The sequence below is a fragment of the Diabrotica virgifera genome, chromosome 5, assembly GCF_917563875.1.
Source record: "Diabrotica virgifera virgifera chromosome 5, PGI_DIABVI_V3a".
Lineage (NCBI taxonomy): Eukaryota > Metazoa > Arthropoda > Insecta > Coleoptera > Chrysomelidae > Diabrotica > Diabrotica virgifera.
This window is the reverse complement of record NC_065447.1, coordinates 90442735-90466167: the sequence shown is the minus strand read 5'-3', so window position 1 is coordinate 90466167 and position 23433 is coordinate 90442735. Positions and strand designations below refer to the sequence as shown.

Sequence of the window (23433 nt, the reverse complement as noted above, 5' to 3'; positions counted from 1 at the left end):
AGAAATATTCATGGCTCCGAAACCTTCCTCAATGGACTGGCTTATCAGCAGATCAATTGTTACATGCCGCACAAGATCGAGAACGATATCAGCAAATTGTTATGGAAGCTACCCACGCCTAAAAATTTGGGCACGGTACTTAAAGAAGAAGATCATTTTTTATTTAGAAGTGAAAATACACAAATTAATAATTTGACAAGGTTGTCAAAAACCAAACTTTCAATATAATGGGTTACCACGACGACGATATTGGTTTCCATGACGACGATTCAAAACCATTGTAATTGTCTACTGATCTGACTTTTAAATATTATGTCAAAATAATTTTATTTCATCGAATTATCGCGCTAATTTCATTAAAACATGAACATAATAAGATAAATTTCAAATAAATTAGTAAATAATATCTAAATATTAGTTTATTGCATGTATTATAATATATTATAATGCCATATTACAAGGTATTTTACTTTCCCGCACGACGTGAGGGAAAGTGCAACTTTCGGAAAGGAAATGCGTGCGTGAAAGTGGCTCTTTTAGCACGGCCGTAGAAAAATTATATTTCAACGAATTATTGCGTTTATTTCGTTAAAACATGAACACGATAAGATAAATTTGCAATATATTAGTAAATCATATCTAAATATTAGTTTATTGCATTGTATTATGCATTATTGTGTATGATACATTATTATGAAGCCATATACAGAGTGAGTTTTATGTATGGAAACATTCAATTATCTCGGAAACAACTTGCACGATTTTTATAGATTTTGGTGGGAAAGGGTTTTCTGAGGCGGCCAATATTATAGTGTCAATTACATTGTTGTCAGATTTTCCGTTTTTTTGGAAATCTAATGAACTTTCTTATTTCGAATGGAATACCCTGTATATTTTTTGCTTTTTGTAGTCCTAAAGAAATACTGACTATTTTTCATTTTATATTCCCTATACCTAAATGCCACAATTTCGGAGTTATTGCTACATTTATTTTAAAAAACAATTTTAAACAAATTATAAAAATCAATTTTTTCGGTTCGGGTAAATATTACTTTAGGTTCTTTGGATCATTGGGAATAAAAAAGTCTTTTTGTAATTTTTCTATAAAATCAACCGTTTCCGAGTTATAAACACTTTAAAACTGAAAAAAATCAAATAATGACGATTTTCAAGGTTGAAAAACACAAATAATAGCTATTTATGTACCAAGTCAGTAAAGTGACTCTTTATCGAACGAGTCTGATATTACGAGAAGAGCGAGCGTAGCGAGCGAGGCAAGTAACAGACGAGTTCGATGAGGAGTCTTTACTGACGTGGTGCATACAAAATTTTATCGCCAACATATATTTTTTAAATTTAATGTCGTCCGAACCACTGGGGTTATAAACGACAGCAATGGAAAATACTTATTAAAAATAAAAAGAGATTGTAATATTAAGTAAATACATATGTACTAACAAAAACTATACCTGAAAAATTTGTGATAAAATTAAATGTCTTTTATTCCTATTTCCGTTAAAAACTGTATGATATTGTTGACATTTGTATTGTCTCTAAGAAGCTCAGATAGGTCCCTGGGAAGGTTGAGTTTACTTCTCGTTTGCTGGTATATTTGATAATCGGTTAAGATATGTTTTATTGATATAACATAATATTTGGTTACATAATTAATTGATTGGTTGACTTACCTGTTAAGGAGGGACAATCATAATTGTCCTATCTTACATTTCGAATATTTGTACGCTCCCCCCCCCCATTACCACCCATGTCTTGTGCGATAAAAATAAAATAAAATAAAAAAAACAGTGATGCTCGGACGTCACTTGTCAAGAAGCTTGATAATCTTCTTTTTCTTCTTATGCTTCTTTAAACTGTGATCAGCGGTCCGAAAATACCACTACCATAAGTACAAATGTTCGAAATGTATTGTGAAGGACAATTTGATATTGGTTTTAAGACTTACATGCAATTTACAATTTAAGAACTTTTTAAATTTTAGACGTCATAATAATTCCATGACAGTGATAACAGATAACTTGCAAGATGGCCGCTTTCAATTTTTAATCGATAGTTGTCAATATTGGATAATTACTACCTAAATCGGTAAAGTTTTAATTTATTTGATATGAATATAATTACAAAATACTACAAAATTTCACTTTTTGACATAAATTTAATTGATAATATCGCAAATTGCGTACAATATTTTTAATACTTAAAGTAAATAAATTGTAAGTCCACTCAAATACTCGCCATTCGATTACTGCCATCGACCACTTACATTCAATCTCGGTTAATTTGATTAATCGCGGCAAGTAAAGTAAAATGCTTCTTTCAGTACAATAAAGTGTTACTTTACTGCCGCAAATGAGGGCAAATGAGTACAATAATATATGACTTTAGTGGCGGTTGGTGATAAAAAATATAATTTTAGAAATTACGAAGTACCTTAATTCAAGCTCTATCCTTTTTCTAGGAGCTGGCCATAAGCGTTTTTGGTACGTTTTATTCTAAAACATCGCTTTAATCGCTGCATTAACAACTAAAAAAATATTTTAATATAAAACAAGTTCAAATTACTTATCATTATCTGGTAAACTAAGGCTTGAACTTGTATTTGGGTAATACGCAGTTTCAAAACTAATAATTTTTATTTGTATTTTTGAACCTTGAAAATCGTCATAATTCGATTCTTTTCAGTTTTAAATTGTTTATAACTCGGAAACGATAAATTTTATAGAAAAATTACAAAATATCTTTTTTGTTCACAATGATCCAAAGAATCTAAAATAATATTTACCCGAGCCGAGAAAATTGATTTTTATAATTTGTTTAATTTTTTTTTTTTAATAAATGTAGCAATAACTCCGAAATTATGGCATTTAGGTATAGGGAATATAACATAAAAAATAGTCAGTATTTCTTTAGAACTTCAAAACGCAAAAAATATACAGGGTGTTCCATTTGAAATAAGAAAGTTCATTAGATTTCCAGAAAAACGAAAAATCTGACAACAATGTAATTAACACTATAATATCGGCCACCTCAGAAAACCCTTATCCACCAAAATCTATGAAAATCGTGCAAGCCGTTTCCGAGATAATTGTGTGTTTCCATACATAAAACTCACGGTATATTACAAGGTATTGTACTTCCCGCACTATTTTATTCTACTATAGCCCGCCGAATTTACACTAGAGGAAAAACACTAGAGAAACCCGGCTAGTGCTAGGGGGGGGTACAACAGTCTGCTTTATTTAGATGGACTTACCTAAGTTTTTTTTTATTTATTTTGACCCGCAGAACACGAATGTTTTGGGTAATAGTCGGTCCGGATGTCGATAAGATTGTTATAAACATAAAACATGCAAAATAACAAAAAAAAATACAATTTTTTGTATTCTTCGTATCATTTTAAGCAAAAAATATTCTTACAAGTTTTTTCGTATGATGCACAATTTTCGAAATAAACGCGCCTGAACTTTCAAAAATCGAAAAATTGCAATTTTTGAACCCGAATAACTTTTGATTAAAAAATAAAATGGCAATTCTGCTTGCAGCATTTGAAAGTCGAAGTCAAATTTTACCGGTTTTGATTATTTAAATTGCTAAAAATTAGTTTTTTAATTGTTAAACAAAGCTATAAACAAATAGTGTTTGAGGATATTGACGTGTGCCGGCCATGTATGCTACGTAGCAATTGGCTGTTTGCAGGCGCTTACACTTGTACCCTACTCTACGCGGTCGCGCACCGTTAGATTTTAAATAAGAAATGCATTGAAAACATCAGTGAATTTAATTGTCGAGTAAGTACTTTTTATTTGTTAACATTACACAATAATAATAATTGCTTATTTATGCAAGTATTTTTTTTCACGCAAGCACAAACGGTGCAACAAAGTATGTTCAACCTGCAAATAGGCAATTTCTTCGTAGCATAAAGAAATTAGTTAACAAAAGTTTTTCTGGTTCCAAAATTGCAATTTTCCGATTTTTTGAAAGTTTAACTGCATTTATCTCGAAAATTATGCATCCTACCAAAATATTCGTAGGACTACTTTTTGTCTAGAAAGACCCAAAAAATCCAAAAAAATTGTTTTATCTTGCTTATTTTTTATTTTGCAAGTTTTTTGCTTATAACAATCTTATTTGTTTATAGCAGTTTCTTTTTGTTTATAACGAATCTACATTCGGACCAACTGTTACCCAAAAAAATCTACGTGTCAAAATACATGAAAAAAATGGGTCCATTTAAATAAAGGCGACAGTACTGGGTCAGACTGAAGCAAAAATTGCATTTTCTTTCAGATATTATTGAAACTTCTATTGGAAAGCATCATTATGTACGGTTATTCGAGAATTTTTTTTATAATATCAGCAAAATTTTTATGTCTGGATCCCGCGTATGAAAAAAAAGTTGATTAATAGCAAGCTAAAAATTTGTTACTAGCTTAAGGATGTCTAGTCGGACAAACTTTGATATATGGGAGCACTGGAACAGGGGAAGTTTTAATTGTGGAACAGGTTAAAAATTTGGAATGGTCAAACCACGAAAACGTCACATGATGTATTTTGTCCGACAGAACTTCCAATTGATTTGCTACCCTTTTATTAAACTCTCATGCAAAAATCATTCTGCTATTTATCACCAAACGGGAATAATGAGTGGAACACGTAGAATATGTCAAATGACAGGAATTAGGACAGGTGATAAATAGCAGTCTGATTTTTGCACGACAGTTTAATAAAAGGGTAGCAAATCAATTGGAAGTTCTGTCAGACAAAATACATATGTCGTTTTCGTGGTCTGACTGTTCCAAATTTGTAACCTGTTTCACAATTAAAACTTCCCCTGTTCCAGTGTTCCCATATATCAAAATTTGTCCGACTAGACACCCTTAAGCTATTAACAAATTTTCAGCTTGCTATTAATCGACTTTTTTTCATACGCGGGATCCAGACCTAATATTATTTATGTATTTATTGCAAAAATAGTAAATCATAGAGAAATACATTTTTTCTACGAGCGTGCAAAAATGTCTACTTTCGCGCACGCATTTTAGTTTAGAAAGTTTCACTTTTCCGCACGCGTGTTACTTTTCCGCACGCGTGTTACTTTTCCGCACCCGGTTTTTACTTTTCCGCACGCGTGTTAATTTAGATATGTTAATGTGGCCTTAAAGTAATTAAAATACATGCAATAAACTAATATAGTATTTTTACTACAAAAGCGATATTACGTAGGTCAAAATTTTTGACGTAAGAGAACTGTCACAACATTAGAATGTGACTATTATAAACATGGCAATAATGAAAAGTCACATTCAAATGTTTTGACAGTTCTCTTACGTCAAAAATTTTGACCTACGTAATATCGCTTTTGTAGTAAAAATACTATATTTAGATATTATTTACTAATTTATTTCAAATATATCTTATTGTGTTTCTGTTTTAAGAGGATCGGAACGTATTTTCGGCTGCAATGCTATTCAAATGGGGATTCATTTTTTTCAAATCCTGAGAAAACTAATAAGTATTTTGGAAAAATTTAAACGCAGAATGAAAGATTACGTTATTAGCGAGGGCCGAAAGTCCCTGAGAACTTCTACAATGTTTATTTTAATAAGTTACAGGGGTGAAAAAACTAAGAGAAAATTTAGTGTGATTTTTAAATTCAAATATCTCATTCAAAATAAACTTTTTATTTATTCTAAGGGACTTTCGGCCCTCGGTAATAATTTAGTCTTTCATTCTGCGTTTAAATTTTTCAAAAATATTTATTGGTTTTTTCAGGATTTGAAAAAAATGAACACAATGCCGTGGTAATATTTTCCAAATCTGTCTTTGTCTTACAACGCACTCAACCGAATATAATATTGTCAGCATATATTGTCAGTCAGACACTGACAATCAGTGACAATTTTAAATATTTGACATTGCATCGGGAATATTTTGAGAAATTGATTAAATATTATTGATATATAGTGTATTTGATAAATAATTGATTTAAGACGTGAACTTAATAAAAAATTATTTATTGTGTATTATTTGTGAAAGATCCAAGCAGAGAATACATCAGATATATCCTGTGATCCAAGTATTTTGTTGTTAGAGATGTTCAAAATTGTAAGCGTTCCAAAATAACAACATATTATTAAAAAATCACTTTAACACTTTTCCTCTTTTCTCGATTGATTATTAGTTTTTGTTGTACAAATAAATTATTACAATCACTGAAAACATAGTTAGTGAAAAAATTATCACATTTATTAACTGAATTAATAATTTGCAATTATAAAAATAACAGTTATCCAAGAACATTCAAAAGCCATCTCTTTAAATTAATTATGACATTTTCAAGTAGAATGACATTCTAGTAATGTTTACATATCCACACCAGTGTGAATTTTACTACACGTAATTTGCCGTGTAAAGACAGAAAAAGTAGGGATACACGTAAAATATTTGCGAATTATGTACCCATAGCCTTAACGAAATTAACGAGACAATTCGATGAAATAAAATTATTTTGACATAATATTCGAAAGTCAAATCGGTAGACAATAACAGTCGTTTTAAATCATGGAAACCAAGATCGTCGTCATGCTAACTAATTATATTGAAAGTTTGGTTTTGACAACCTTGTCTAAGAATTAATTTGTGTATGTATTTTCATATTAATTAAATTAATTGATTAAGATTTGGTAATTTTTTAAAGACTCTTAGAAAAAATATTGTTCCTAACTCTTGCAGAAAGTCTCTTTTCCGCACTCGACTGCTTGCCGAACTCCCGCTTCGCGTCGTTCTGCAAACTGCAGTCGCGTGCGGAAAAGAATGACTTTCTGCACTTGTTAGGAAAATAACTATATTTAGATACCTAGATAATTTTAGTTTTTAATTTATTGAACAGTGTAATTTTTTTAGCCAACCGTAATTTAGGTGACGCTAGTTCAACCTGTAAAGCTAAATATTGGACCCTTGTAAAATATTTTGATGGCTTTCCGAAGAATACTGATATGACAATTCGGGAAGAAAATTTGCCACCACTAAAAAATGGAGGTAAGTTGTCTACAATTATTTTATTCCCCCCATTATAGTTATAAGTTATATAATATTTCTTGTTTAAATGAATACATCTTATCAATTAAATAATAATGAATAAAGTAATTAAGAAAAATAACAATAAATATGTGCAGGTTTCTTCCTTTAATGAATTTTATTATAAAAATTATCATAGTATGGCATATTACATATTCGTTTTTAGTTTATATTAGGTTATGACAACCGAGATATCATCATCAATCAGCCAATAGCGTCAACTTCTGGACGTAGGCCTCCCTCAGTTCTTTCCAGTGTTCTCTACACTGGGCCGCTTGTAGCCAGTTTCCCGCTACTAATTTAATGTCGTCGATCCATCTACTCGGTGGTCGTCCTCGGCTTCGTTTATAGTTTCTGAGCCTCCATTCCATGATTCGTCGTATCCACCGTCCATCTTGTGTTCTAGCGAAGTGCCCTGCCCAGTTCTACTTAAGCGTCACAGCTCTTTCGATGACGTCTTGAACTCCTGATCGTTGGCTGATGCTGATTTGTTGGTTTGTTATGTGGTCTCGAAGGCTCACGTTCAGCATTTCAAGTTCCATGGCTCGTTGTGTAACTTTGAGTTTATTCGCGGATTTTTGCGGCAGTGTTAAAATCATGTCTATCAAGTTAGCCCCCGAAAATTAAAAAACATTGATTTTCTTATGTTTTTAAATTGTGCTAATGTTGTGCTAATTTGTGCAGATATTATTTTAATTTGTGCTGATACGAAAACTCAATGACACTATGATTAAAATTCGGGGGCCAACTTGACTCTCAGCCCCCGGGTTTTTTTAAGAATATGAATTTATTTTCTTGTTACGCAATTGTGCTCGATGTATCTTAAATTGTGCCGTTGGAATTTTTGAAAATGCTTCAACGTTACGCATTTTATTTAACATTTAAAGCTCGGGGGCCAACTTGGCTCTCAGCCCCCGGGTTTTTTTTTAATATGAATTTATTTTCATGTTACGCAATTGTGCTCGATGTATGTTAAATTGTGCCATTGGAATTTTTGAAAATGCTTCAATGTTACGTATTTTATTTAACATTTAAAGCTCGGGTGCTAACTTGACTCTCAGCCCCCGGGTTTTTTTTTAAGAATGTGAATCCACTTTTGTGTTACACAATTGTGCTCGATATATGTTAAATTGTGCCGTTAGAGGTTTTGAAAATGCTTCAACGTTACGCATTTTATTTAACATTTAAAGCTCGGGGGCCAACTTGACTCTCAGCCCCCGGTTTTTTTTTAATATGAATTTATTTTCATGTTACGCAATTGTGCTCGATGTATGTTAAATTGTGCCATTGGAATTTTTGAAAATGCTTCAATGTTACGTATTTTATTTAACATTTAAAGCTCGGGGGCTAACTTGACTCTCAGCCCCCGGGTTTTTAAGAATGTGAATCCAGTTTTGTGTTACACAATTGTGCTCGATGTATGTTGAATTGTGCCGTTGGAGGTTTTGAAAATGCTTCAACGTTACGCAATTTATTTTACAATAAAAATTGGAGTAACAGCTACAATTCAAATTTCGATTTATTTTTGGCCGAAAAACACTATTTTTGCACCTTTTTTTTTAATTTTTACTTTCGTATGATGGATTTTTTTATACATATGTCGATAGGAAATTTCGTTGCGGACAAAATATTTTCAACTAACTGTCAATCGTAGGTATAATATTTTACTAGATATTTCGGATCAAATATCAAACAACAGGGATCTAGAAAGTGAATTTTTCACTCACAAGAATTTTCCTGAGTTTCTCACAGGTTTTACAACTGGCGTATATTTAAATTCTTATTTTATATAATATTTCCGAGCCATTCGATCCAAAATATATATGCTCCGACTCTCCACAACCCACTTAGCCAATTTTTTAGAGATCTCGCCTGGGCTATGATTAAATTAAACAATATTTGGATGTGAATTATAAACAGACTTATTGAATTGCGAATGAAACGATTCACAAGCATTAGTAGTAGAATATTTAAAGCTACCAGTATTACAAGAAGAAAGTTGGCACATCATCAAAATTATATTTATGTACCATAGGTATTATCGAAAATTACAAACTCTTTCGTCGCTTACAATTACAAACGGCACAATTCAAGATACATCGAGCACAATTGCGTACCATTAAAATAAATTTATATTCTTAAAAAAAGCCGGGGGCTTAGGGTCAAGTTGGCCCCCGAGCTTTAAATGTTAAATAAAATGCGTAACGTTGAAGCATTTTCAAAAATTCCAACGGCACAATTCAAAATACATCGAGCACAATTGCGTACCATTAAAATAAATTTATATTTTAAAAAAAAACCCGGGGGCTGAGAGTCAAGTTGGCCCCCGAATGTTAATCATAGTGTAATTGAGTTTTCGTATCAGCACAAATTAAAATAATATCTGCACAAATTAGCACAACATTAGCACAATTTAAAAACGTAAGCAAAACAATGTTTTTTAATTTTCGGGGGCTAACTTGATAGACATGTTAAAATCTCTTCTCCATAAGTTTGTACAGGCAAAATTCATTGGTAATAAATAGGGAGCAGATTCATATGCGCTCAATTTTGATGAAATATGCGCATATATATGCAGTAACAAATTACGAAATATGCGCAAGATTTGCACAAAAATTCAAAAAGTGCGCATTTCGAGAAACCACAAATTTTCTGTTCTACTCTATTCTAGGGGGTTATCATTATTTTTTATAATATGCAATTTATTTACATTTTTTTACAAAAACTTATATCAATAGTTACCTATTTAAAATAAAACAACAATATCACTATATGTCTTCGATTATAATTCACTACAATGTGTTTTTCCAAATTTTTTACGAGGAAACATTTTCTTCGATCAGATAAAATATTTTTATAACTTGAAAAACTCCTTTCAACATCAACAGAAGTAATTGGAGGTATTTAAAATAACTTGTTAAAGTCGAAAATTCTGCAGCAAATCAATTTCAAATGTTCCATTAAAAATTTCGCATATTATGTCCTCCAAAGTTTTAAAGCCGTAAAGACGGGATCTGATGAATATTTCAATTCCCGTTAGAAAATCGTAAAGCTATGGTTAAAGGTGTAAATTCTCTTAACAATAGGGGATTTAAAAGAATCACCAGAATTATAGGTACCTACTAAATTGGGATACAACTTGTACTAAATATAATAGCTTTGATCGCGCAGTACGTCCTGGGTATACCCAGAGGGAGAACGCCTGCGCATTACAAAATTGGGCGTTCGCGGAGTCCAAATCTTTCCCTCTGAACACCCTCCGGATTTTTAATTCGGTGTTCGCGCAGTACAGAAAAAAGATCCTGAAGGTATCCGGGATACGCTCTCGACGTTCGAGGATTTTGTTTCAGATTTTAAGTTCGCACAGGCGCACAAAATATTTGGGAAGAATTTCTTGACATTCTGTTCTTACTCCTTCCAATTCTTAACCTAAAATATTGTTTTGTTAAACAGCTTGTAGATGTAGATTCTGGTTTTTAAAGTTTTGAAATTATGTAAAGTGTTGTATCATTTAAATATTCTTCAAACAAATTTTAATATTTTTTATATTAAAGCTTTTTTAGTTGTTTTTGTCAATGTTTTCCATTTCGTATGTTTATAAATAAGTAGGTACCTTTTCTAGTATTATTTTTATTCGATATTCGATAATTATCTATTACGGTAGTATGTATTACAATAAATTGTACTCTGTTTTTACTTAATTTCTTCTATCTAAATGAGCTTATAAGTACCTACATATTCTTGTGGTTTATTTTTCAGTTTAATTTATGAGTTAAATTAGTCTCTTATTGAATATAATGAAACATAAACAATACATCAAACTTATTCTGAAACTATTTCTTGTGTCTTGTTATAATTCATTATTTTTGTGGTGTAATAAACCACAACACAATGCCACAACCCATTAAATTCAATACATAGATATCAAAATTGGAAATTATTGTTTTACTAAATTATTCCTTCCTTCAGATAATGTTCAACCCCCAGGAAGTTAAAGGTTATTTTTATATGTAAATATCAACAATCTTTTACTCTCTACAAAAAAGTAAGCTGGATTGCAGAGTGGAAATAACCACATTATATTGTGGAAATAATAAAGAAAGACTCCCCAAGTAGCAATTTGTCGATGCGACAACGTCGTCTACCGCGTGGCAACGTTTTGTTACAACGTTGTTATTGCCTAGAAGACGACCCAATTCTGCACTAATTTGGTGGACGATTTTTGAGTTGTCTTGACGTTGCCTAGGCAACCTTAAGCGTTGCATAAGATAACTGAAGCGACTATAAAAAGTGTCTGCGTGCAATGGTGGCTCAAAGAGTGTTTTTTTACCTATATAAAAAGTAAACTATTTTGACATCATATCAGGTATTTAAATTTATATAAATACATAAATAAGGGCTTAAACAAAATTACCTGATAAGAAATTTATAAACACATCTCAGATTACCGTCAAATATGTATATTCCATCTTTAAAAAACACACGCGCTCATTTTTTATCACCTTTTTAACAAAAAATATGTAAATTTAAAAAATCTAATTTTAATATAAAAGCCAGAATTTATGTTAAATATGTTTTGTATAAATTTAATGTAGTGATGGTGCTTTTAAAGGTATTAGAAAATGCCTGCATTTTTTATATTTTGTGTTTTTATTTTCTTTACATCCCAAAAAAACCAAAATGGTGCATTAAACAACATTACCAATATTACTTAAAATATACCTTATTACCAACCATAGACGGATGAGACAACCGAGAAGTCCAATCGCCGACCAAACACGGCCTGGACCGACTATCCCAACCACTTTAGAACGCACCCTCTTATTGGGTGACAGAGGTCATGTGACCAGTGCAATGAAGTGCTTCATTCTCCTTAACAGCGTTGCCACATTTAGTAGATATCTACTGTTTTGGTATATTTTTGATATTATTTAAAAAATTCTAGTAGGCAATGTTTTTTATTAGATGTTTGGTATATTTCAATATTTTGTTATCACTAAAATAAAATTTGCTTTTTAAAGGCCGCGTCTCACCATCAAATAATTTGATCAAACAGTTTGAGCAAACTTGACCTTGAGGAAGTACGTCAAAGTGACGTCACAATTGCAATTTTTTTGAAATTCTAAAAATCTGTGCTCTCACTATCAGTCTAGTTTGATCAAATTTTTTGTATTGAGTTGTCTAACTTGTTTGTACTTTATTTAAAATTAAAATTTTTCATTATTATCCACAATGAACACTCAGGATGTGACGTCACTAACTGTCACTTTCAGTTTGCTCAAACCAGTTTGATCAAATTATTTGATGGTGGGACGCGGCCTTAATAGTATTCACCCCATTTCTAAATTAATTTTCAGACATTTTGTTACAATTTCCCAATGTAATTACCGAAAATAAGATTCAGGACGTAGATGATGATAATAGATGGACAGAGAAATGAAACTGGTAAATACCAGATCTAAATAAGGAAATCTTCATATAATTGGTTTGGAGAATTTTCAAAATGATTGTAACGCTCGGTTTCATAATCAGTTAAAGTGGATTTTAAATTTTAAGTAAGTTGGTACCTACCTTTATCACAATTCATATATGGGTAAATGTCAACTTTAAAGTGAACTTTACTTAATGTTTACTTTAAGTTGATTATGAAACCGGGCGATTTTGACAGGTAACCGTTAACACAGATTTTACTGTATTTACAGGGCCTAAAAAGAATCTACTGATTTCTATTGATTTTTTGAAAGCAAAACTACTATCCGCTGCAAGATAATTCGGATGGAATTCAGACAAAATATGTACAAAAAGTACATATTTTGTCGGAGTTTCAGCCAAATTATCTTGCAACGGATATAGTACTGAAAGAGTAAGAACTGGCCTGGCAACCCTGTCTAGCAAAGCTGATACAAAGATTTAAGCTTATCAAATCTACTGATAAAACAATGGACAATGGAGAAACCAGCTAATAAAAAACAAATAAACATGTTGTTAAATAAATCGAATATTTACAGCAAAATAAAATATAAAATAATAAGAAAAAAGTAAGGTTATAAAGTAAATTCTTTTTTTGCTCCTGAAGTTGCCGTAAACGTGTCACACATCTATAGAACTATACGTAAAGGCCCTGGGGTCGTAAGAGACAACTACCTAGTCGGCCAGAAAACCCATGGGCGTAAATTAGTTTAGCATTATAACGTTTTTAAGTAGTTGCGATTGTTGAAAAAACTTAACTGTGATATGTAGTTGTCACAATAGTAATAACTTAGTTGCCCATATAACTAAAGATATTACTTAACGTTGTAACATCGTAATGTCAGTCGGGTTAGGGGTCGTTGGCCGAAACAACTGAAAGTCCACTGTGGCAACGTTATATACAGTGCATTTGTTTGTACTGACAACCAATGCGTCGAAAAATTGCTACTTGGGTCTAATCAAATTTCTACCTTCTAAGAAAGGCATTGAATTATTGAATAGAAAGTTAATCCTTTGCCTGTTGCCTTTATTCTCTTTTCTCTTTGTTGACATACAAATTTGTTGCATTTGCATTTTTTTTTGACATTTATTTCGAAATAAGAAAGAGACAACAAAAGTCTTCCTTCTCTAACCTTAATGTATGCAACCCGTCGTTACATTGCGAATCCGAAAATTGTTCGCGAAGCGAAAAATCCTGAGCATGTCCAGGATAAGTTTACGTTGACGCCTGCGCATTGGAAACTAATCCCGAACTTACTCTGGGTATGCTCGATTTGTACTGTGCGAACACTACTAATAAAAGTAAATAAAATTCGGATTTCCCGGTAAACCATCCTTCATCATTTTAACATCCTACAATCATTTTAAAACGGCGTACTATAAGCACTATAATATAAGTACTTTGTGTAAAGATCGGGTATTTTCTAAGAAAAAATGAAAAGGCAGTGAATGAACCGTCTCTCCTCAGGTAGTTCTCGAATTAATAGATACGACAGCCTGTGGGGGGAAATATTTTATTCGAATTCAAAAATTTAAATTTTTTTGGACTTAAATATTTTTAAATATGCACAAAATATGCATGCAATATGCATTTAGCATAAAATCCGCTCCCTAGTAATAAACCTCTCGCTTGAGACACATGGGAATTGAACTTTTAGAATATGGCTTAGTATGCCAAATGCTGCCCATGTAACGCCTATTTGCCTCTGTATTTCATGTGCGTGATTGTCTCTGCTTATTTTGATCTCGTGTCCCAGATATTTGTAAGTGTCTGTTTATTGTATGTTATTATTGTCAATAGTTATATTTCCACTCATTACAAGAAATATACCTACCTATATTACCTATGTCTTCTTCTTCTTCTTCTTCTTCTTCTTCTTCTTCTTCTTCTTCTTCTTCTTCTTCTTCTTCTTCTTCTTCTCCTTTTTCTTCTTCTTCTTCTTCTTCCTTCTTGTATGTAGGCTTTAAAGCCTGTTTCTTCTTCAATATTAGCCTCCTAAATTGTTGAAGTTATCGCCAATTGGTCTGCCAATACTTCTTCGTCCATTTGGTGACTTATCTCGTGCTATTCGTTCTATCCTATCGTCTGCCATTCTATTAATGTGTTCGTTCCACTCCTGTTTTCGTTTTGTCACCCATCCATTTATGTCTTCTACATTGCATGGTCTTCTTATGTTTTCGCTTCTCTCCCTATACAACAGACTTTTCCCTGATATTCGTCGGAGTATTTTCATCTCTGTTGTTTCTAGTAGTCGTCTCGTTTTGGATGTGTCAGGTCTTGTCTTCGTCATGTATGTCGATATAGGTCTAATTGCTGCTTTATAGATTCTTGCTTTTGTGTCTTGTCTTAGGTGTTCTTCTAGATTGTGTCATTAAGAGACCCCGTTTTACTTGCTTTTAAGCTTTGTTGTCGTACGTCCTCTTCAGCATCTCCGTAACTAGTCCGGGGCGCATCTGTTTTGAGATGGACGTTGAGAGGTGACTCAAATTTTTTTGCAGAAATTGCTTGAAAATAACTTAAATAATAATATTTGAGTTATCCTTCCACTCAAAATGGTCCGGAACATTGTTTAAATAATCAAAATGTCAAAATATGAAGGGAAAATTCGATTTTTTTATTGGTTTTTTGATTACAACTTTAAAACTGTTCATTTATGAAAAAAGTTGTACCAGCATAAAAGTTGCGTAATTAAATTTCCTATAATATATGATTGGTTAAAAATTTTAAAAATAGTCACCCTTGTTGGAAAATACCAATAATTGCGAAAGAAACCATACAAAAACAAGTATTTGCATTTTACGTTTTTTAACCATTTATGCTACACCTAGGACCTTCATATTTTACCCAGAAAAACTTTATGATATAGTAAAATAACACTGTAAATTTCATTAAAATCGGTGTAATAGATTTTGCAAAATAAATTTTGCAATCCAGCTTTCGCAAAAAAAAATTCATTTTTTCAAAATGTTACAGGACTGAAAATAAAGCAAATAGCAAGTTGAAATTATTTTTGCTTATAGAAGTGTACCGTACCTTTCATTTGCAATTTACAAAATTAAAATCGATAATTTACCACGCCGTCAGGAAATTTTTTAATTAAACATTAATTTTTGGTGTTGCGCGCAGGACAGCGGTGTTCGATTCACACAAGTTGATTTCCACCAAAATTTCTTCCAATCTTTATCTAATATATTATTTTTTTACTCTATATTTTGTTGTTTTTTAATATTTTAATTCCACAAAAATCAAACAAATTTTATTATTTTTTGTGAAGTATTTTTTAAACAATTGCATATGTTTAAAAATAATAAATTTTTAATCTCTAAGTTAAAATATATGAACAAAGAAAGTTTTTGCTAAATAAAGTGTTATTTCAAAGGATAGAGTATGTGTTTTTATTTTGCAATAAACAAATTTATTTATTTATATCAAAATGTAATAAGAATTAAAATGTATTAATCATTATCAAAGGGCATTGGAATGCCCAATCAGAGCAAACTATCCGCTGTCCTGCGCGTAGCACCAATAATTAATGTTTATTTAAAAAAATTCCTGACGCGGTGGTAGCTAATCGATTTTAATTTTGCAAATTGCAAATGAAAGATACAGTGCACTTCTATATGCAAAAAAAAATTCAACTTGCTATCTGCTTTATTTTCAGTCCTGTAACATTTTGACAAAATTAATTGTTTTGGGAAAGCTGGATTGCAAAATTTATTTTGCAAAATCTATTGAACTGATCTTAATGAAATTTACAGTATTGTTTTACTGTATCAGTTTTTCTGGGTGAAATACTAAGGTCCTAAGTGTAGCATAAATAGTTGAAAAACGTAAAATGCGAATACTTTCTTTTTGTATTGTTTATTCGAAATTATTGCTATTTTGCAACAAGGGTGACTATTTTTTAAATTTTTAACCAATTCTATATTGTAGAAAATTTTATTACGCACCTTTTATGTAAGTACAACTTTTCTCGAAAATAAATACTTTTAAAGTTATAATCAAAAAACGAAGAGAAAAATCGAATTTTTCCTTCATTTTTTGACATTTTGATTATTTAAACAATGTTCCGGACCTTTTTGAGAGGGAGGATAACTCAAATATTATTATTTGAGTTATTTTCAAGCAACTTCTGCAAAAAAATTTAAGTCACTTCTCAACGTCCAAATGTACTAATATTTTTACAGATGCGTCCTGGTCTAAACTGATTATATCTATTCCCAGATATCTAAATCTTGCTTCCTGCTTTATTATTTTCCCATCAATTATTTCGATGTTACATCGTAATGGGTATTTAGATGTTGTCATACATTTGGTTTTTTCTGCTGATAGTATCATTAAACATTACACAGAACAGGAACATTAAACATATTGTATTTCATAAAAATTTAAAAAATGATAAATTATAAAATAATTTCGTTCTTCATTTTATTGTGCTCGTATTATTTGGAAGTATAGCAGATTAATCTTCTATTTCTTGGGCCGGTATGGAAGGAAAGTAATAGGACCAGTGCCACGTTTTAACCGCCTATTCTTAATCCTATGCTCCTCTTTTTGAACATTAATTAAAATGATTTAAGGACTGAAGTTATATCCCCATAATTTTCAAGAATGGAACCCTAACCTTAATGTGATCTACGTGGCAAACACTCTTCTATTTTGGCATTTGGCTAATTTATTAAACATATCTGAAACATACGTATACTATTACTAATACATTTTATGCCATAGAATTTTTAGCCAAAGCAGTTTTCTTAAGCGTGGACCCATACCAGAGAGTACTTGGGTCTTTTCCAGATCAAGTAAAACTTGGAGAACCATTTTTGGGGCAGCAAATAGCACAGTAAGTTGTTAATTAAATTTATAAATATAATACATCCATTCATATAAAACGCTTTAATCCATTTATTTTATGTGATATATCTTGTCGTATTATGAAAATGATGAAAACAAAAAAAATGAGTATCAAACAGTCAAAATAGAAATATCCCCACCAGGCCTAGAAGAAATTAGAAATTAGATAAAAGCACTTAAAAACGATAAATTTTCTGGTCCAGTCAGTAACTAGGTATCCAGTAGGTAGGTAAATAAGTAAAATCCATAAATTAATAGAAGAGGCCTGGCAATAAGAAATAATGCCGAAATAATGATGTGACAGTATTATTGTGGCAATACATAAGAGAGAAAAAAAGGAACATTTGGTGACTTTGTAAACCATTGTGACTTCAGGCCTGGAAATTCGACCATTGATCAAATACTTACTACAAGAGAAATGCTTGAAAAGTGTTGGGCGTCAAGATCATTGATCAATGATCAAGACGTACATCAGGTCTTTATAGATTTGAAACAGGCTTATTATTCGATTAATCATCTAAGCCTTTGGAAATCAACAGTTGATCTTAGCAAACCTAAGAAACTGTCTTCGGTAACGCAAATCTGTGTAATCTTTACACAAGTTAGAATGGGATGGAAAATATCAAATGCTCTCTGCGTAAATTGTAGACTGAGATAGGGAGATCGGACGTCCCCGGTCCCCATTGTTGTTGCTGTCCTTTAGAACATCTCATCCGAAAAATTGTTCCGAATATCAAAGCAGACATAGCTTCATCGCGGAGCAAAGGTCGTTCTCGCCATTGTCGATACATGGATGCAGTAGCACAATCAACATTCGAAGTTTGGGATATTTCTTTATTATAAAATAGTAAGTAAATGAGGACAAAACAAAATACATGGTCGCTTCAAAACACAAACGAAGGTACATAAAGCAAAATGTTACTAAAAGATAATAACTTCGAAGTTGTCGAGAACAAGAACTTGAAACAGATCTTTCTTTGCAATGTAAGATTGCTTTCTTTGCAATTTCTTCTTCTTGATATGCCTATCCGTGACGAATGTTGGCGATTATCATGGCAATATTTATTTTATCTGCAGCAACGCGGAAAAGCTACACAGATGTTTTGTTCAATCAGGTTCTAAGATTCTTTAACCAAGATGTTCGTCTTCTTCCTGGACCTCGCTTTCCAAATATTATTCCTTGTAGGATGGCTTGTACGAGGTCTTATCTGGATTTATGTCATATAATGTGTCCAAAGGATTCCTACTGTCGAGATTTGATCATGGTTAGTACCTCTCGGTCCTTCCTCATACTCCGAAGGACTTCCTCATTTTTGACCCGGTCAGTCCACGGGATTTTAAGAATTCTCCGATATAGCCACATCTCAAATGCTTCCAATTTTCGGCACCTATCTTCGTTTAAGGTCCACGATTCAACACCATAAACAAGGACAGAGAAGACTTAGCATCGCAGCATTCTTACTTTTATACTAAGAGAAAGGTTGTGGTTCTTGAAAAAGGCCCCCATACGGTTGAAGGTGGAACTAGCTTTTCCAGTGTGCGCTCTTATCTCTTGGCTGTTGATGCATTCTTCATTTATAAATATCTAATAAGAATTTCTCTTTTGAAAAATTTTCAAAAGAGAAATACAAAAATTCAGATATAAAGATTGATTCATTTAGAGGTAGTTAAAAAAACAATGATTCTTTACAATTAATTCTTGAAGATAATTTCTTTCAAATGTTGACCGTGACTGCGGTTAAGATGGTCCATTTTGAAGTTCCAATTCTCAATGGCGCGTTCGAGCATTTTGATTGGTTTTTGACCAATGACTCGAGTCATACTGGCCTCCAATGCCTCAATCGTAGCCGGTTTATTCATGTACACTTTGGACTTTAAGTAGCTCCAAAGGAAAACGTCTATAAGTGTGATGTTGCAGGATATTGGCGGCCAATTCACTGGTCTGAAGCGTGACATAAAGTGCTCACCGAATCGTTTTCGCAGTACAGCCATACTTTCACGGGCTCTATGACAAGTAGAAACAAGTAGAACAAGTAGAAAACTACAACTATCTTGGCACAATAATTAATTACACAAACGATTACTCCAAAGAAATCCAAGTTCGAATAGAGAAAGCAAGAACAAACTTCAATAAAATGAGAAAAGTACTTTGAGCAAGAGAACTGAAATTAGACTTAAGAGTTAGGCTGGCAAGGTGTTATATTTTCTCGACTCTGCTTTAAGGATAGAAGCACGGACATTTAACGCATCCACTACTAAAACGTTGGAAGCATTTGAACTGTGGGTGTATAGAAAAATCCTGAAGATATCATGGACCGAGCATATAACAAACAACGAAGTCATGAGAAGAGTCAACAAAAGACTGGAAATATTGGAAATCATCAAGACACGAAAGCTGCAGTACCTGGGGCATGTTATGCGTAATGAGAGATACAACATACTTCAGTTGATTATACAGGGGAAAATCCAGGGCAAGAGAGGTGTAGGAAGGAGACGAAACTCGTGGTTGCGTAAGTTGAGGGAATGGTACGGATGCACATCAACCGAAATATTCAGAGCAGCAGCATCTACGATCAGAATAGCCATGATGATTGCCAACCTCCCTCGCGAAGATGGCACGTGAAGAAGAAGATGACAAGTGGCGCAATATTTTTGGAACCAAATGTCATTGAAACTACGAGCTTAAACTTCTGGCACCAAATAGTCCATTATCATGGCGCGATAACGGTCTCCATTCACAGTAACATTCTGGACGGCCTTTGTTTTAGAGACATATTTACCGACGACGATTCAACCGGCCAATAAACCACACCAAACAGTCTTTTTTTCTGAATGTAATGGCAACTTTTGAACCTGTTCGGGTTGCTCATCAATCCAAATATGGGCATTTTATTTATTCACGTCCCCGTTAAGACAAAAATGGGTCTTATAGGAAAACAATTTTTTTTTTCGAAAACAGTGGATATTCTGCAAGCTTATCAAGGGCACTGCGACTGAAACTGTGACGTTCTTCAGATCGGTCAGATCTTGCACTAATTGAATTTTGTTGGCATTTAAACCAAGATCCTTACGTAATCTGGAACGGAGTATAGCGAGCTGTTGAAAGGTACACACGTTATTTTGATAGTCCGTTTAGTTTTGGAATTAGCAGTGGTAAACTATCTGAAATTAAATTTTTAAAAGTAGTGCACATAAGTTAAAGTGTTATCCAGTCTGTTTGGTGAATTTGGCTCCAGAAAAGTGCATCCAGGCCTGTGTGTAGATAAATTCATCGTATTGCAAGGTCAGTTTTATTTACATTATTTACATTAATTACTAAACAAAGCAACTAAGATGGTTTGGCCACGTACAACGTATGGAAGAAGACAGATTACCCAAGCAAGTGCTACGATGGGCACCAAAAGGACGGCGGAAGAGAGGAAGACCTAGGAAAAGCTGGATAGAAGGAATCCATAGGGAAATCGGAGAAAGAGGCTTGAACGAAGACATGTGCTACGATCGAGAGCAATGGCGATTGGGAATCGGAAGACGTCGTAGAACGTTATAAACCGATTATATATATATATACATTAATTACTATCTATCACTCCCACCATGCCAACTAGTCAAACCTGCGCTAATTGTTTAAAAGCGATCGACGACCGTGAACGTTCGGCCCTACAATGTGATGCCTGCAAAAGAGGAATTCACCTGGCATGTACGGAGCTTCTCCAAGATGATCGCATAACCAGATGTAAGGTGCGAGGAATTAAAATTATTTGTAACAACTGCTCAAGCAATATTGAAGCGTTTTCAAATTTAAAATCCATTCTTAAGGAATATAATGATGATCTACAATTAAAAATTAGTCAAATAGATGAAAAGATCGCTGAAATTACAACGAAATTCAATGATCTAGAAATTAAATTATCATCTGCTGACCAACATTCGTCACCACAATTTGCTGAAAATATCGCCAATGAAGCCGTCGATCGTATTAATCGTGCCAAAAATGTTATTGTCAAAGGCGTACCAGAATCTACAGATGATATTCAAACTAAAAAAGATGAAGACAAAAAATTTTTGGAGGAAATTTTGTCGGCTGTAGAATGTAATGCTACCCCGGTTACTTTCTTTAGAGTAGGCAAAGTTGGTGATAGATTTCCTAGAATGATTAAAATGGTAATGAATAATGAGTATAAAGCTTAGCAAATTCTACGAAATAAAAGGAAACTCTTAGAAAAAACGAAAACAAAAAATGTATCCATTGTTGACGATAAGACACCTATGCAAGTTAACTTTTTAAAAGAATTGCGATCTGAGTTAGAGACTAGAAAGGAAAACGGAGGGCAAAATTTAACAATAAAATACATACGTGGTATACCAAAAATCACTAATTTTCGACAATAATATTATAAAAACCTGCTTTTACGACTCGCTCTGCTTTTATACCAATTTAGCGACATTGCATTCTAAATTTAATGAACTTTTATGTTATATTCAGGATTTAAAACCTAAAATAATATTAATCACCGAGACTTGGCTAACACAAAAAAATTCTGACAATTTATATACTATAGATGGATACTCTCTTTACAGATTTGATCGCAGCAATCGAAGAGGGGGAGGAGTGTGCATATACTTGTCATTAGATATTTCTGAGACTTTTTCTGTTGCTAATCTGGATGTTGTTGTACCTAACATTGAACTTTTATGTTTAAAAATTTCTCTTAATTCACTTGTTATTCACTTGGCGTGCATATATCGTCCGGGTAGTACTGTCCTAGAAGATGACCTAATCTTGATTGAAAAAATGGAACTCCTTTCAAACCTTGAAAACCTTGTCTTATTTGGTGATTTTAATTTTGCCGATATCTCTTGGCCTTTGACTATTGTAAACAATGAACTAACAAATTCGAAAAACATTTTTACAAATTTTGTTCAAAGTTCTAATCTACACCAATTGATTACCAATCCAACTCATTTCAGAATAAACAATTTACCATCAACGTTAGATTTGATTTTTACAAATGATGGCCAGTTGCTTACAGAACCGGTGATTCGCACTCCAGTGGGCAATTCTGATCATGTAGTTATCACGACAAACATACAGTTTCTTATGAAATATAATCATCTTTCTGAAAATACAGTTATACATGAAATAACAAATTTTGAAAACCTCTCTCTTCAATTGCGTGATGTTGATGGGCCATTACTACTGGGAAGTCTAGAACATCCGGAAGAAGTTTGGAATAATTTCATGAACATCATTGACAACTACAAAAGACTCAACACTACAAAAAAAACTTACTATAGGAACAAACTTAAACCATGGATTAACGGTGAATTGATATCACTTATAAGACACAAAAGAAAATTATGGCGAAAATACAAACGTACAGGTGGTACACGTGACTTGAAAACTCACAAAAACTACACAGGAATACTAAAAAAGTATATCAACGAAGCCAGAATGGCATATGAAGAATCTATTGTAAGCTGCAACGACTCTAAAAAACTGTATAAATATGTTAGGTCTGCTATGTCTTCTAAAGTGTCCATTCCACTGTTAAAAAAGCATGATGAAACGATTTGTCAGAACACGTGTGAGGTCGCTAATATTCTCGCAGATACATTTTCTAAAGTTTTTGCTATTGAACCGTCTCAAAATTAGTTTCCTATAATCAGTAATCCACGACTTATTCCCAAAATTGATTATATTGATTTTTCACCTGAAATCATTCAGCGCCATATTGACAAATTAAAAAACAACTCATTTCCAGGGCCCGATAAAATTTCTACATTGTTTTTGAAAAAATGTTCAGATGTCCTCTCTGTTCCACTATCACTAATGATGCGTTCATCTTTTAATGCACACTCTTTGCCTTTAATTTGGAAAAGTGCTTCGGTGACACCTATATTTAAAAAAGGGAATAAGTTAGATCCTAATAATTACAGACCAATAAGCCTTACACCTGTTATTTGTAAAGTTATGGAATCAATTATTACAGAGTGTCTTTCAGAATTTTTAC

At 32.7% G+C, this 23433-nt stretch overlaps 1 protein-coding gene across 1 annotated transcript in view; it reads left to right on the top strand.

Annotated features, from left to right (window-relative positions):
* The window catches only part of LOC114337758 (prostaglandin reductase 1), a 67723-nt gene that overhangs the window by 8774 nt on the left and 35516 nt on the right, over positions 1–23433 (top strand). The window contains exons 2-3 of the mRNA XM_028288292.1: positions 6925–7059; positions 17300–17411. Coding sequence (XP_028144093.1) covers positions 6925–7059; positions 17300–17411 — 247 coding nt within the window. The remainder of the gene's footprint in view (positions 1–6924; positions 7060–17299; positions 17412–23433) is intronic.